The sequence below is a fragment of the Nomascus leucogenys genome, chromosome 20, assembly GCF_006542625.1.
Source record: "Nomascus leucogenys isolate Asia chromosome 20, Asia_NLE_v1, whole genome shotgun sequence".
Lineage (NCBI taxonomy): Eukaryota > Metazoa > Chordata > Mammalia > Primates > Hylobatidae > Nomascus > Nomascus leucogenys.
Genome location: NC_044400.1, coordinates 11,482,789 through 11,500,360, shown reverse-complemented (window position 1 = coordinate 11,500,360; position 17,572 = coordinate 11,482,789). Strand labels below are relative to the sequence as shown.

The 17,572-nt window shown below is 35.2% G+C and overlaps 1 protein-coding gene across 1 annotated transcript in view; it reads right to left on the bottom strand.

Moving 5' to 3' along the window:
- LRP1B (LDL receptor related protein 1B) overlaps positions 1-17,572 on the bottom strand; it is a 1,933,392-nt gene that overhangs the window by 312,559 nt on the left and 1,603,261 nt on the right. The window contains exons 44-47 of the mRNA XM_003267617.4: positions 9,637-9,829; positions 8,832-8,957; positions 3,874-4,002; positions 1,035-1,154 (exon numbers count right to left, since the gene is read on the bottom strand). Coding sequence (XP_003267665.2) covers positions 1,035-1,154; positions 3,874-4,002; positions 8,832-8,957; positions 9,637-9,829 — 568 coding nt within the window. The remainder of the gene's footprint in view (positions 1-1,034; positions 1,155-3,873; positions 4,003-8,831; positions 8,958-9,636; positions 9,830-17,572) is intronic.

Below are 17,572 nucleotides of genomic sequence, written 5' to 3'. Positions count from 1 at the left end.
GAGTTAGAATTTGATATTCTTGAGTACAGGCACATGTCTCATGAATTTTGTGTCTCGAACCTTAATGCATTGCACTCAATAAAGTGTGTTCATTGAATGGAAAGGCTCTAAAGTGATAATGCTTTGGAAATATCTGTGGGGTCCAGATTTAAGAACGCTTTCAATGTCAGACTAAAACTTATCATTTATTCTGCAAACATTGGTATTCCATTAAAAGTTTCTTTATCAATGAAATATACATATATATACAAAAGCCAGTGCTAACATAGCATTCACTATTGCCAAATACTGTTCTAACCTTATTTAATATTGTTATTCTTATTTAATTATTTTTCCTACCTTGCTATTTGGGAAACTGAGACACAGAATAGTTAAGTGTGATATCCAAATTTAGACAGTAAGTGTTGGGGCAGCAGTTCTAACTCAGGTAGTTTGGCTTCATCATCTATCCCAATAGTCACTTTTGGAAAATGTTAAACAGTATTAGCATGACTGATGACATAGGGATGAGCTGGAAAAAGTATAGGCAGGGAAACCAGGTAAAGGGATACTCTGTTAGCCCAGGCTTAAAGTGGATTGAAATGGAAGATATTTCAAAGAACTGGAAGATTTGTTGATGATTAGATACGTGGGAAAGAGAAATTAAGGAGAACACCAAAGTTTCCCGTCCAGTGGTTAGGAAAATGTGATCATGAGTAAAACAGAGAACTAAGGAATAAAGGGGAACATTTTTGGAGCAGAAAATTCAATATTACACATTCTGGTAGAAATGTCCGAATCCAGGAAGGTGGAACTGAAGATGTGTGAAATTATAAGAGTTTTAAAGTGAGGAAAGGAGTAGAAAACAGAAATAGAGAGCATAGTCAGAATTTTCATGTAACTTTAGCAACTCCATTCCAACAGCATTTACCAAAGTGTGATCCATAGATGTTACTAGGTGTTATATGCCATAGAGCTCTCAGAAACGAATGTTGGAAAAGTTCAGGAAACACTCAGCACACCAATATTCTGAGATTGATGGAACAAGTATTTACCTTTACAGTCTAATTCATCAGAGTTGTCTCCACAGTCATTTTCTCCATCACATAACTTGCCATGAGGAATGCAGCGGCGATTATAGCATGGCTTGAAGCCTCTTCGACAGCTTCTGTTTTCTTATAAATAAAAGTAGAAACACACAACCAGAGATCATATAGAAATATTTGTACAAAATGAAAATCACAGATAATATTTCATTCATAATGACTGGATTATGGATCTATAAAACAAGTGCTGTGCCATATAAAAGCTCTGGATTAGAAGGTTTATGTGTTGTCAAAGAGTAGTTCATTCAGCAAGGGCCCTTTTTGACTTAGTGTTTTAACTTCAGTGATTCACGCCTGGAGATCTTTTCAAGTTATACCCACGTTATTGTTTCTGGCACTTCTGTCAAGTAGCACAGAAATAAACTCATATCACATATTCAATTCTGAAGCAATAAATATGTACCTCAAACGTAACAAAAACACACCAACATCCATTTCCTATATCCTTTGCATCTAGCTGCAAGGATTTTATAAGGAAATAAAGCAACAAAGCATGTATTCCTGAATCGGTGTCTCATGGAGTCATCTAAATATCAATAAATTTCTCTTAAAAATTATCTTGGCCGGGCGCGGTGGCTCACGCCTGTAATCCCAGCACTTTGGGAGGCGGAGGCGGGCGGATCACGAGGTCAAGAGATCGAGACCATCCTGGCTAACACGGTGAAACCCCTTCTCTACTAAAAAATACAAAAAAATTAGCCGGGCGAGGTGGCGGGCGCCTGTAGTCCCAGCTACGCTACGCGGGAGGGTGAGGCAGGAGAATGGCGTGAACCCCAGGGGGCGGAGCCTGCAGTGAGCCGAGATCGCGCCACTGCACTCCCGCCTGGGTGAAAGAGCGAGACTCCTTCTCAAAAAAAAAAAAAAAAAATTATCTTAAAATATCTACAGAATTCCCTGAGAAAGAATTACCTTCTGAGTTCTATTTACCATTATGAAAGTTTCTTGACATTCTCTGATTTGGGGCAGAAGCTACCACTTACAATAATAATAGCTGCCACGTATTAAACGTCAGCTTTGCCCCAGGCTCTGTATTGAGTATATGTAGATAAACACTTGCTGGTTTAATGCTCTCGACTACCATAAGAGCTAGTTGTTTCATAGCAGAAAACTAAAACACAGAGAAGTGAGTTATGTTACTTACCCTAGTCACACTAGGGTTTGCAAACTAGGCTAATTACACTAGCAGGTTTGGGAACAAAGATTTAACCTCAGGTGTGAGTCCAAAGCCCATACTCTACACCTGGCATTGGCAAACTATTGCCCATAGGCCAGATCTAGCCTGTGAGACTGTTTTTGTATGGTTCTTGGACTAAGAATAGCTTTTACACTTTTAAGGGATGGTAAATAATAAACAATAGAGGATAAGTGACAGAAAGCATATAGGACCCACAAAACCTAACATATTTACCAGCTGAACCTTTACAGAAAATGCTTGCCAACTCCTGCTCTACATAAATGTCATCTGACTTCTACAAAGATAAAAATAACATAAAATATAATCTCAAGTTAACTTATAGTAAATGCAAACCTGTGATTTTATTGCAATACAATGTATATGCTTTAATATTTTTATATCTTATAGAATATAGCCATTCATTAAAGCGAATATGTTATTTGAGATAAATTCTTTAAGACACTGGTTACACATCAACTATGGACAAATTACATTAGACTCTCATTTTAAATGATGGTGTGTTGTCTTGTAATGTAAAAGAGTGAGAAGACTGTGGATCTCACAGATTCTGTCTTTCTCTTATTCTAACTTTTCTTTAATTATTTAGGTGTTATTATTACGCAGATAATGGAATAGAGAAGAAAAGCAGATATAAAATGCAGCAATTTCAAATATAGATTCCAAAATTTTGCATAGCACGTGATGCCAGTGCTATTGGATTTCTAGGATTTAAAATAAATCAGGACAATTTTTTAAAAATCTGGATCAAATATACAATGATTATCGATGATTATGCAAAGCCAAATTTCCAGGAAAAAATATTGTTACAATGAAGGGAAATCTCAGTTGCTTACTAGAGTATAAAAGCTAATCTCTACTCCTGAGGGAGGGTAGATGTTGACTATCACTTGGTGTTGCCAAGAGAAGCATAGCTGGTGGAATTCTATGTTTGATGTGGACCATGCCTAAGGCAATGAGCCTTTGTACCAAAGGACACTAGCCCCCATGCTAATCCTGGAGACAGAAATAGAATTGACAAGACTTTGATAACAACCCAACAATGTGCTATTGTCTGTTGGTGAAACTCTGCTTCAGAGTAAGCCTGTCCATATCCAAAAATCACTGATGTTTCTGAGTTACATTTTAAAGAAAGTAAGCCTAAAACCTGTTGCTGAAGATGAATAAGTAGGGAGTTCAAAAGATTAGCTACTGCTTTTAAAAATATTCACATTCTGGCTGGGTGTGGTGCTCAGACTGTTATCCTAGCACTCTGTGAGGCTGAAGCGGGAGGATTGCTTGAGCTCAGGAGTTTGAGACCAGTCTGGGCAACACAATGAGACCCCGTTTCTTAAAAAAAAAAAAAAAAAAAAAAAAAGTCTATTTTGTGGGTAGAAAACCACGAGGAAATTATTTAGTGAATATCTTTGCTATCAAACAGGAGATAAAGTACCTCATTTTAACACAAGCAAAGCCACGTCAATTGCCTTAGATACAGGTTAATGAGAGACATTAAATAAATTATCCACATAAACCAAACAGAGACAAGCAAACCAAAAACTGTAAAAGAATCAGAAAACTTTATCTGAAATGAGCAAAGCCATATTAGACACTTACCACAGTAGAGCAGTTTTTCGTCTGATTTATCTTTACAGTGAGGAATGCCATCACAGGTGAGCTGGTAGTCAATGCACTCACCATTTCCACATTCAAACTCCAAATAAATGTTGCAGGAGGAATTTTTAGCTGCAAGAAAAAAAAAAGTCAATGCTTTTGTGCAAAGGCAAATATTTTTTGACAGCAGTACAATTATTTTTCTTAATTTTAATTATAAAGTTAAACTAAAATTTATCAAAATGTACAATTAAAGAGCAATGGTTTATAACACTTCTTTATGAAATTAAGATTTTAAAAAATAATTTTTTGGCCAGGTGCAGTGGCTCACGCCTGTAATCTCAGCACTTTTGGAGGCTGAGATGGGTAGATCATGAGGTCAGGAGATTGAGACCATCCTGGATAACATGGTGAAATCCCGTCTACTAAAAATACAAAAAATTAGCCAGGCATGGTGGCACGTGCCTGTAGCCCCAGCTACTTGGTACGTAGAGGCAGGAGAATCGTTTGAACCCGGGAGGTGGAGGTTGCAGTGAGTGGAGATCTCGCTACTGCACTCCAGCCTGGGCAACAGGGTGAGACTCTGTATCAAAATAATAATTATTGTTATTATATAGAATTCTATATAATAATTATTATATAGAATTCTATATAATAATTATTATATATAATATTCTATAAGCTATAATATTCTATAATATTCTTATTCTATAATATTCTTATATTATATATAATATAAGAATTCTATATAATAATTATTATATATAATATTCTATAAGCTATAATATTCTATAACATTCTTATTCTATAATATTCTTATATTATATATAAGAATTCTATATAATAATAATTATTATATAGAATTATATATAACAATAATTATCATATGTAATATATATTATAATATATATTATATAATATATAACAATAATTATTATAATTCCTGCGTCAATTCACTTTATTTATTTGACTTCTAATTTAACTCTTTTGATGATAACAACATGTTCCAAAGATATATTTTTTTTCTCTTGGTGCAGTCTAAACTTCATTGATCAGTCATTAGCTAAGGCAGAATGTCATTTAAGGCAAGGTAGCAAATAATTTAAAACTGAAAAATATTATATAATTATATAATATATATTATAATATATAATAATTATAATAATATATAATATCATAATATTTAATAATTAATATTATAATATATAATATTACAATATGTAATATAATTATTATTATCATTTTTTAAAACAGCCAGTTAAATGAGCTCTGTACATACTGAAAGTGTTTTTGTGTTTTCTTACTGGAATCTATTATATATTTCTCAATATACTAATATTTTTCAGTGCGTAGAGTACCCATTTTTGAATGTGTGATGTGAATCACCTCAGTCAAATGAATAGCCCATACTTTTCCTCACCTTCTGGTCTTCCTCCCTAACTATCTTCTGATGAAACCTCAGTAGCAAGTTATATTGTTCAGAAATATTAGAATTGTTAAAATAAGCCACCTGTCTGATCCATGTGCGGGAGGTTCCTGGGAGCAGACTCTTTCTTGCTGCCATACATGATGAGCACCTACTCCATGAAATGTGCAGGAATCAGTGGGATGAGGTGCAGGAGGACAATGGTCAAGTGGAAAGTGTGTGCACCTGATGCTATAGACTCCAGATGACCGCTGTCAGAAAGTCCATTTCCAAATCTCAGAATTTTTATTAGAAATTAAGAGTTTGAGTTTTTAGGTGATTTGTCCTAATTTGTAAGCCAAGACTCTGAAAGTACAAAAAGGTATTTTCTACAGGTAAGTTTCATCCTTATAATGGCAATATATGATCGCTGTTTTGAAGGGTCTCTATTGAGGACAATGGACTTATTTTTATTCTTCAGTAATAGATTTACTAGCAAACTTTGGGATCCAATTTTTGGGGTATACTGTCTGCTTGCATGTACGTACTCACCCCATTGCTTGCTGAATAATTGTACATTTGAATCCAGTTGTATTAATTATGTTGTAAGTAGAATTCATTCATCTCTGCTAATGAAAGAATATAGCTTAATTCTATAATTTAGTATTAATTTTTGAGCTTTATTTCAGGAATATTCAATTAAACAGCCACTAATACTATTTGAAGTTTCCAAGGTTTTATTTATTTATTATTCCTAGAATTTAATTAATTTAGTAGAGGGTCTATCTAAGGCTTCTTTTTTTATTATTATGTCAACTTTTATTTTAGATTCAGGGGGTACATGTGCAGGTTTGTTACATGGGTTTACTACACGATACTGAAGTTTAAGATATGATTGATCCTGTCACCCAGGTAGTGAGCATAGTACCAATAGTTAATTTTTTAACCTTTGTCCACCATCTTTCTCTCCCCACTCTAACAGACCCAAATGTCCGTTGTTGCCATCTTTATGTCCATGAGTATAGAATGTTTAGCTCCCAGTTATAAATTAGAACACGTGTTATTTGGTTTTCTGTTCCTGCGTCAATTCACTTTATTTATTTGACTTCTAATTTAACTCTTTTGATGATAACAACATGTTCCAAAGATATATTTTTTTTCTCTTTGTGCAGTCTAAACTTCATTGATCAGTCATTAGCTAAGGCAGAATGTCATTTAAGACAAGGTAGCAAATAATTTAAAACAGAAAAATATTATTAAACTAAAAAAAGGGGTGCCAATATTGCTAAGTGCAATCATCTTAGCATAGAACAAAATTCAGCTGCTTCTTGAAAGTCTATTGAGATTCCTGACTTATTTTTCGTATTTTAAGTATATATTATTTACTGTGTCTTTTCCAATGAAAAAATAATTGTTATGATGGAAAAGGCCATTTTTAATCTTTTATAATCTTAGTGCCTTTGGGGAAAAGACAAAAACTATTCAAAGATAAATATGTTTTTTTACATTATGCAAAAGCAAATATTGTATAAATACAATTCTTCCTCAAGTATGTTCATTCGATAAAATAGGATTGAGTGTTTTCTGCTTCTTTCTGGAAACATCGTGGTTCAGCTGCCCTTATTCTCCTGCACAGCAATTACTTCATCTAATTATATTTACTGTATCTATTTCTTTTATGGATTACAATAAGATTAGCAATGTTTTACGCAAGGGGACTGCCTAATCTTGTCAACAGTTATGACAACAAATGGTTTTCCCTCCTTTGCCCTCAGGTAGGTGTTAGTACATGGCCTTTCACCCCTTTAATGCTCCCATTAACATTCATGAACCACTCTGGGTAAAATCACTTAGATGAGGACACAGATATGCCAGGAACATTCTCATGTTCCTAAAGATGAACTTGACAAGGAGAAGCCAAGAGTTACTTTCTAATCTCTCTGCTGGGCTACAGGATTTCAATACGAATGCACAATGGATGTTGTCTGCCTCTACAACAGATTGTGAGCTCTGGGGAATCCGGTATCACTCTACAGTTCCATGTGAATACAATCGTGCTTGTTTAAAATGACAGTTTTCTTCCTGATTCATTTCCTCTCATCAATAGAGAGAAGCTTAGTAGGGACGGCTGTATTGAAGGTATTATGCAGCAAGGACAGGCCTCCACCGAACAGAAATAAGCTTTGCCGTTTTGACTAAAGGCATTGCTTCACTACTAGCCTGCAGTGACCTGTGAAAGAAACATGAGTGATTCTAACGCATGGCTAACACTCCAGGCTTACAGATGGCATCAGATCCAGACCATTACAGCTGAAACCACAAAGGCAAACTGAAAGAGTTTAAGCAATTGCCTGAGCAATTCAGAGGAGTGTTAAGTGACAAAGAAATATGGGAATTTGTGGCCCGAAATATGGAAATTGGCCATCTGCATTTAAAATTTTGACCAATTGCATCATTTTCTCATTTGCTTTGACACAGTCTTAAATAAAACAACTTTTACTTTTTTTGCTAAGAGGTGCCTTTTTAGGTTGTAGTACCAACTTTCACAGTGAGAAAATATGCCTATGTTATTTTGTATATGGTATAATAGTTTCCAAGCTAAGGAAAATTATGCCCAAGCACTTGCATTGAAGAGCAGGTAAGAGATAAAATCCTTCCAGTGGAAAGAGAGTAAAAAACGACTGAAGATGAAGATGAAAAATACTTATTTTTATTATGTAGACATATCCAACTCTGTTAATTTTCTGAATGAAAAGATATGAGATGAGGATATATTAATAGGTGAGGAGAGACAGAAAATGTATCAAATTTGACACATCCTGAGAGTGATCTCACCGATTTCCAACAAGATATTTCTCTCCCACCTTATACATAAATTGCCTTAATGTTAAAAGGAAATTAACCTTTTTTAAATTTTGCTTGCAAATTTTTCATGGCAATATTGAAACACTTGAACCCTGATTTATTTTGGAAACGGTTTTGGAAACCTAGCTGTTAATAAGTGTATATTGTAATGGTACTAATTAAAGATTGTAATGCCTTTGGGAGGTATAAACACCATGCAAGGCTGCAATGTTACATTCTTAATTAACAGTTTGGAAATGATTACAAACAAGCTGCATGAGCCATTCTCTCTCATTTACATACGATGATGGACTGTGAGTGGTTTTACTGCAAGGCTACTGATATACTGCCTGTATACCAGTTTATTTCAGCTTCAATTACTTTTGCTATTGATTGAATTCACAAAGTCACAACTGGAAGTTTTCAGATGATCATTGTGTGCAGACACTTCTTTAGCTAGCCCCAGCACTTTCTAGTGCACAACCAGGAAGGTAAAAACATTTGTTACCATTTTGGTTATCATTAACTAGTACATGGTGCTATAACTAAGCAGAACAGTGAACTCAGTTTTCTTTAGAGCAGAGAGATAACATGACTAAGCTTCTAATATTGGAAGAGAGTATAACTTCAGGAATACACTAACACAATTTCAGTGACCTGTGTGGAATTTGGAACAGATTTGTCATATTACATTTCAGTTCTCTTTACTTACTCACACATCTGTTGTCCTCTAGCAATATTCGGTCCCCTCTGCAGGAACAATTCACTCTCCCATTGGGAGTTAAAAGGCACAAGTCATGGCAGCCTCCATTCAATAATGCACATGGAGAAAGTTCACCTACAAAAAAGAGGCTGTATTGGTAACATTCTATATCGAATTCCTATTCTATGTTAGATATATATTAATAGTAAACTATTAGACTGCCTCAATCTCTCAATAATATGTCATTAAAAAGGAACATTCAGGACTTTTGAAAATCTAAGCATTCCTAAGGCTAAGTACATTACAAAAGTATGTAACACGAATGAAATCTTTCTAACACATTTGATACCATGGCATCAAATGAACTAGTTCTGCTAGAAACCACATTGATACTTCAAACTGCAATTTTGTAAGCACTGCATTGACTAAAGAACTGTTAAGCCCAGAGCAAAGTTTATCTATCAAGTATAATTTTCATGGAAACAACTTGATTTGAAAATTCAAAGACATGAAGAGTGAGAATGAAATAAGATTTTTAGAAGAAATAATTAAAAATGAACTGCTCCTGTGATGATAAATTATGCAATATAGAAGTTGCCTTGAATATTTCAGATAATTTCAATATTTTGAACAGCCAAATCTTGAACACTATTCCTAAGAACTATAAAAAAACAAAATCCACAGTCATAGTAACAAAAAATAATATTTTTAAAAAGAAAAAGCAAATCCAACTATTACTAGAAAACATATATACATTTTTAGAGATCAGAGATTATACAATGAGAAAATACATTTGCTTTCTATTATAACTTACAGCTATTGGTGTCATTGGCAACAGCTATGATTCCCATTGGCTGATGTGGAATATCGGAACGAAGAATTTTTGTATCTCCTCCTGTGTACTTGTTGGACCGCAGTATAGCTCTTCTTCCCCAGTCTGACCAGAATATATAATTGTCATAAACAGCCAAACTCAGGAAAGTCCCTGGCCCAGATTTAACTATCACCTGAAATAAATTAAAATACTGTATTTTTATGATGAATATATAGACATTTATACATCCACACCTATTTTTGCTTCAAAAATAAAAGATTAGGTTTAGTTGGATTTAATTCACAGAAATCAGATAAAAATAAAATTTTACTAAATGAATTATGATAATATGCTTTATATTTTATTTAAAATGTTGTAGTCATTATTAGTGATTGCAATGTGTTTTTACATAATATTTCAAGTATACTTCTGTTTAATTATTCAACATGTATAACAAGTGTATTGTTTGGTATTATAAACAAAAATCAACAAGCCAAAATATTAGATGAAGATTATCAACATTTATTAACCTTTAGTAAGAAATCACCAGATATATGTTTGATACTCATCAAGTTCCCAGAACTACACATGGCATATAAAGAACCATAAGATCTAGGTTCTTTCTTCAGGAAGTTCACAGCATGAGTGACTAAACTAGTTGCACGTGTCTGAGAATAAAAGTTTAGAAGTAAAGACCATACTTTCACTCAGATCAAGATGGAGTAAAAGGGACTAGATTGATCTTTTCATCTAAAACAACCACACAAAAGTAAAATATAGGAAACAACACTTTTCAACACATTGCACATCAGGAAATGAAAGGCAGTGATTCCTGGGTAATAGGAAATACTGGGTGCATCCCATGGCATCCACCGTTTACCAGAGAGAGATTATAGGTAGCAGCACACACAGGACAGAAACAGAGCCCAGAGAACTCCATGAATAAAAGTTATGCGAAGTGAAAGTTATGGGTGGCTATATCTCACTGGGCAGAGGGCCAAGAGTAGACAGTTCAGCAGAGGGAACTGTGGGTATCTGAAAAGAGTCATCCTGGAGCATTCAGTCAAGTACTGATAAGTGCGTGCACATGTGTGCGAGCCAACTCCTCCAGGCTGGTGAAAGAACCACGGGAAAGAATTAGAGAGGAGAGTCCTCAAGTTCACACGGGTCCAGAAATCATGCCTGTTAACCCCAACCAGATTCAAATATTTAATTCAAATTCTAATTCATGAGACTCTGAGTACTCGGTACGGTCTGCCTTAGCAGTGGGGAACTATTAACCTAGACTAAATAAACTTTGTTCTAGTCTTCTCCAACAAATCGTAGAAGCCAAGCCTGAAAGGAGAAAACTGTTTCAAACTAGCTTAACTGTTAATAATTTTTTATGAGAATATATACCAGCAAACTACTATGCAAGGAAAATATAAAAAGGAAGAAAATTCTCAAATCAATGACTTCTGCTTCCACTTTAAGAAACTCGAAGAAAAGTAACTTAAAGTAATAAAAGGAAGAAACTAAAGAAGGGAAATTTAAAAAAATAGAAAACAGAAAAACAATAGAGCAAAATCAGTAAAACTAAAAACTGGGATTTTATGTCAATAAAATGGTTAATACATCATGATAAAATTAGGTTTGTCCCAGGAATACAACCTGATTCAACAGTAAAAAAATTAATCAGCATAATTCACCATGATAGCCGACTAAAGAAGAAAACTCATATACATGTCCCAATACATGCAGAAAAACCATTTGATAAGATATGGCTTATATTCTTGACAAAAACTCAAAAAATATGAATAGAAATATAACGAGGCACGAAACAGGGGTGATCACTCTCATTACTTCTATTTAACATTATCCTGGAGTTTCTAACTACTATAATAAGGCCAAAATAAATAAATAAAATGAAAAGAATCTACATGGGAAAAGAGAAGCCAAACTATACTTATTTGCAGGTGACTAAATCCTCTACATATGACATTTAACAGAATCTACAACAAATGCTGCTAGAATGAATAAATTAATTTAGTAAAATTGCAGGATACAGGGCTGTTACTAAAAAAATCCATTGTATTTCTGTATACTAGCTATGAACAATTGGAAATTGAAATATAAAATAACTATTTACAATAGCCTCTACAAATATAAAATACTTAAATATGAAAACATATGTACATGAATCTGAAAACTATAAAACACTGCTAAGAGAAATTAACAAAATCCTAAAGAGATGTATAGAGAAGAAGTATAATATGTATGTGTAATTTACCATCTTTACAATCTTTAAGTGCACAGTTCAGTGGTAATAAAAACATTTATATTCCTTTATTAATTTTAAGTTCAGGGGTATATGTGCAGGTTTGTTATATAGGTACATTTGTACCACAGGGGTTCACTGTACAGATTGTGTCATCCCTCAGGGGTTTAGTACCCATTTCATTATTTTTCCTGATCTTCTCACTCCTCTCACCCTCTACCCTCCAATGGGTCCCAGTGTCTATTGTTCTCCTCTATATGTCCACGTGTTCTCATCATTCAGCTTCCAATTACAAGTGAGAACATGTGGTAATTCGTTTTCTGTTTCTGCACTAGTTTGCTAATGTCCTCTAGCTCCATCCATGTTTCTACAAAGGACAAGATCTTGTTATTTTTTATGGTTGCATGGTATTCCATGGTATAAATACAGCACATCTTCTTTACCCAGTCTACCATTGATGGGCATTTAGGTCGATTCCATGTCTTTGCTATTGTGAGTAGGGCTGTAATTAACATCCATGTGCATGTATCTTTACAATAGAGTGATTTATATTCCTTTGGGTATATACCCTGTAATGGGATTGCTGGGTCGAATGGTATCTCTATTTTTAGGCCTTTGAGAAATCATCACACTGTTTTCCACAATGGTTGAAAACATTTTTCTTTTTCTCTACAACCTTGCCAGCATCTGTTATTTATTGACTTTTTAATAATAGCCATTCTGAGTGGTGTGAGATGGGATCTCATTGTGGTTTTGTTTGCATTTCTCTAATGATCAGTGATGTTGAGCTTTTTTTCATATGTTTTTTGGCTGCATGTATGTCTTCTTTTGAAAAGCATCTGCTTATGTCCTTTGCCCACATTTTTAAGAGGTTTTTTTTTTTTGTAAATTTAAGTTTCTTATTAATGCTAGGTATTAGTCCTTTGTCGGACTCATAGTTTGCAAAAATTTTCTTCCATTCTGTAGGTGGTCTGTTTACTCTGCCGATAGTTTCTTTGGCTGTGCAGAGCTCTTTAGTTTAATTGTATTACATTTGTCAATTTTTGCTTTTGTTGCAATTGCTTTTGGTGCCTTTGTCACAAAATCTTTGCCTGTTCCTATGTCTAGAATGGTATTGCCTAGCTTGTCTTCCAGGGTTTTTATAGTTTTGAGTTTTACATGTAATTATTTAATGCATTTTGAGTTAATTTTTGCATATGATTTAAGAAAGGGGTTCAGTTTCAATCTTCTGCATGTGGCTAGCTAGTTATCCCAGCACCATTTACTGAATAGAGTCCTTTCCCCTTTGCTTGTTTTTGTCAGCTTTGTTGAAGACCAGACAGTTGTAGGTATGCAGCCTTATTTCTGGAATCTCTTCTGTTGCATTGGTCTATGTGTCAGTTTTTGTGAGAGTACCATGCTGTTTGGTTACTGTAGCCCTGTAGTACAGTTTGAAGTCAGTTCGTATGATTAGGATGCCTTGACTATTTGGGCATTTTTTGGTTCCATATGAATTTTAAAACCATTTTTTTCTAGCTCTGGGAAGAATTTCAATGGCAGTTTAATTGGAATAGTTTTTAATCTATAAATTGCTTTGGGCGGTATGGCCATTTTTAAAATATTTATTATTCATATCCATGAGCATGGAATGTTTTTCCATTTGCTTGTGTCATCTCTGATTTCATTGAAAAGTGTTTTGTAGCACTCCTTGCAGAGATCTTTCACCTCACTGGTTAGCTGTATTATTAGGTATTGTGTGTGTGTGTGTGTGTGTGTGTGTGTGCATGTGGGTCTGTTGCATTTGTGAATGGGACTGCATTTCTGATTTGGCTGTTGGTTTGGTTGTTGTTAGTGTATAGGAATCCTAGTACTTTGTATACATTGATTTTTTATCCTGGGACTTTGCTGAAATTGTTTATCAGCTTAAGAAGCTTTTGGGCTGAGACTATGGTGTTTTCTAGATATAGAATCATATTGTCTGCAAACAAGGATATTTTGATTTCCTCTCTCACTTGGATGCCCCTTATTTCTTTCTCTTGCCTGATTGCTCTGTCCAGGACTTCCAATAGTATATTGGAAAGGGTTGGTGAGAGAGGGCATCCTTGTTGTATTAGTACATTCTTATGCTGCTAATAAAGACATACCTGAGACTGTGTAATTTATAAAGGAAAACAGGTTTAATTGACCCACAGTACAGCATGGCTGGGGAGGCCTCAGGAAACTTATACAATAATGGCAGAAGGGGAAGCAAGCACGTTCTTCTTCACATGGCAGCAGCAAGGAGAAGTGCAGAGCAAAGAAGGGGGAAAGCCCCTTATAAAACCATCAGATCTCATGATAATTCACTCGTTATCATGAGAACAGAATGGAGGTAACCACCCTCATGACTCAAGTACCTCCCACAGGGTCCCTCCCATGACACATGGGGATTATGGGAACTACATTTCCAAATGAGATTTGGGTGGGGACACAGCCAAACCATATCACTTGTCTTGTGCTGATTTTCAACGGGAATGCTTCCAGCTTTTGCCTATTTAGTATGATGTTGGCTGTGGATTTGTCATAGATGGCTCTTATTATTTTGAGGTATGTTCCTTTAATACCTGGTTTATTGAGGTTTGGGGTGTTGAATTTTATCAAAAGCCTTTTTTGTATCTATTGAGATAATCATGTATTTTTTTGTCTTTAGTTCCGTTTATGTGATGAATCACCTTTATTGATTTGCATATGTTAAACCAAGCTTGCATCCTAGGGATAAAGCCTACTTGATCATAGGATAAGCTTTTCGATGTGCTGCTGGATTCAGTTTGCTTGTATTTTCTTGAGAACTTCTGTATCAATGTTCATCAAGGATATTGGCCCAAAGTTTTCTTTATTTGTTGTATCTCTACCAGGTTTTGGTATCAGGATGATGCTGGCCTCATAGAATGAGTTGTTGAAGATTCCCTCCAATTTTTTGTAATAATTTCAGCAGGAATGGTACCAGCTCATTTTTGTACATTTGGTAGACTTCGGCTGTGAATCATCTGGTCCTGGGCTTTTTTTGGTGGGTGGGCTATTTATTACTCATTCCATTTCAGAGCTAATTATTGGTCTGCTCAGGGATTCAATTTTTTCCTGGCTCAATCTTGGGAGGGTATATGTGTCCAGGAATTAATCTATTTATTCTCGATTTTCTAGTGTGTGTGCATAGAGGTGCTCATAATATTCTCTGATGGTTATTTCTATTTCTGTGGGGTCAGTGATAATATCTCCTTTGTCATTCTCTAATTGTTTATTTGGATCTTTTCTCACTTCTTTATTAATCTAGCCAGTGGTCTATTTTATTAATTTTTTTTTTCAGAAAACCAGCCCCTGGTTTCATTTGGAACAAATCTGTGCCTTCCTATTGTGTAATATAGGAAGTAATTCTTTCCTTTTATGGAGAAATTATATGGGTGGAGGCACTGCAGCATACTTAGAATGAAGAAATGGAACTTCTACCTTACCAAATTCCAAGCCAAGAGAGCTTGGTAATCAGTGTCCACTTTAGAACTATAGACTTTTGTGATTTCTGCTTGCACAGTTGTTCTAATTTTTTGTATTTTAAAATCAAATTAAATAGCCAAAATCTAATTTTTTAAATAAAGATATCAATTTGATTATTTGACCTCAGTATTAATATTCCAAACAGGACCCATTGGGTTACTTTTCCCTGTAATCAGGAAAAAAAAAAAAAAGAAAGAAACTTTCACAGGAATGATTACTGCAAAGGAATGGTAATCAAGAAATAAATACTTAGCAAAATAAACAAAAATTAATGCATATGATGATTCTAGCCAATAAGAGAATTATACAAGGTATTTAGTAAGTACTTATAAATATTATTCATTTAATTCTTAAGATCATTTAGGGAGGGAAGGATTATTGCAAATTGTATTCAGATATGAAGAAACAGCCTTGGAGAGATTTTGTAACTTGCCAACAGTGATACACCTCATTAATGTAGGATCTGGAATTTGATATAAGGTTTAACTCCAAATTATAACAGCAAATGTACCAAGCTTACATGCCAGTTACTAATTTAAGTGTTTTACTAATAAACTGTGAGGAAGACATAATCTTCTTTACATGTATGAGAAAGTTTAAGAGCAGAGAAATTAGGTAACCTGGCCAAGGTGGCAAAGTTGCACCCAGTGTTCACATTGCTAACCATCTTCTTATTTCGTCTCCAAATCCCAACCCCCTCCTTTTGCCACACATCGCCTCCTTAGGAATTAATATACTCTAACATTAAAACATTTAGCAACTACTGAAATTGGCATAGTTTGGAGAAAACAGATAATTTTTTTTTTCTTGAGATGGAGTCTCGCTCTGTTGCCCAGGCTGGAGTGCAGTGGTGCGATCTCGGCTCACTGCAAGCTCCGCCTCCCGGGTTCATGCCATTCTCCTGCCTCAGCCTCCCGAGTAGCTGGGACTACAGGTGCCTGCCACCACGCCCGGCTAATTTTTTATATTTTTAGTAGAGACGGGGTTTCACCGCGTTAGCCAGGATGGTCTCGATCTCCTGACCTCGTGATCCGCCCACCTCGGCCTCCCAAAGTGCTGGGATTACAGGCGTGAGCCACTGCGCCCGGCTGAAAACAGATAATTTAAGGAATATGATAACTAAAAGAATACCACATCTCTCTCCCTCATCCTATATCAAAATACAAATTGTCAGGCATGGTGGCTCATGCCTGTAATCCCAGCATTTTAGGAAGCCAAGATAGGCAGATCACCTGAGGTCAGCAGTTCGTGACCAGCCTGACCAACATGGTGAAACCCCCGTCTCTACTAATAACACAAAAAATTAGCCGGGCGTGGTTGGTGCGTGCCTGTAACCCCAGCTACTCAGGAGGCTAAGGCAGGAAAATCGCTTGAACCAGGAGGCAAAAGTTGCAGTGAGCCAAGATCATGCCACCACACTCCAGCCTGGGTGACAGAGCAAGACTCTGTCTCAAAAACAAAACAAAACAAAAACAAACAAAAACAAAAAAATCTGTAAATTATTGTGAGGTAATTAACAACATTATCTTTCTGATTTCCCAAAACCCTGCCACATTCAATCTAAATTAACTGCTAATTACCCTCTCATACAAGCGATTACTTCCATTTTTTTCCTGAATATATAAGTGTTTTCTGTTTTATGAAGTAATATTTATCAAACTTAAATGTGCATATAAATTACGTTGAGATGTTGTTAAATTCAGACTTGGATTCACTAGGTCAGGTATTGACCCTGAGATTCCGCATTTCTCACAAGCTTCCAGGTGCCAGTGATGCTGATTCAGGAACCCACTTTGGGTAGTTAAGAATTTTAAAATAGAGAAAAGTGGAAAAATAAATAAAATAATAATCTTGCCACACAGATACATAATTATTTACCATTTTGGACTAGAAATTTATATTTCTTTCCTTTTTTACCTTACAAATTGGTATCAAATGTATGCTTTTGGATTCAATTAAAAGCGAGTTGATGGGACTTCTGCTGCCAGCCAAAATGGTGTAAGCCCACTACAGCCTATCTGTCCAACTCATTGCAACTTCTCATTGTATCACTGTCATGGAGACAAGAAAAGCAAAGCAGTAATGGAAAGTGGAGTAGCAGCACATAGAAGGACAGGAGCAAAGTCAAATACTATTTTTACTGTCACTGTTTATATTTTGTTTTCCCTACTT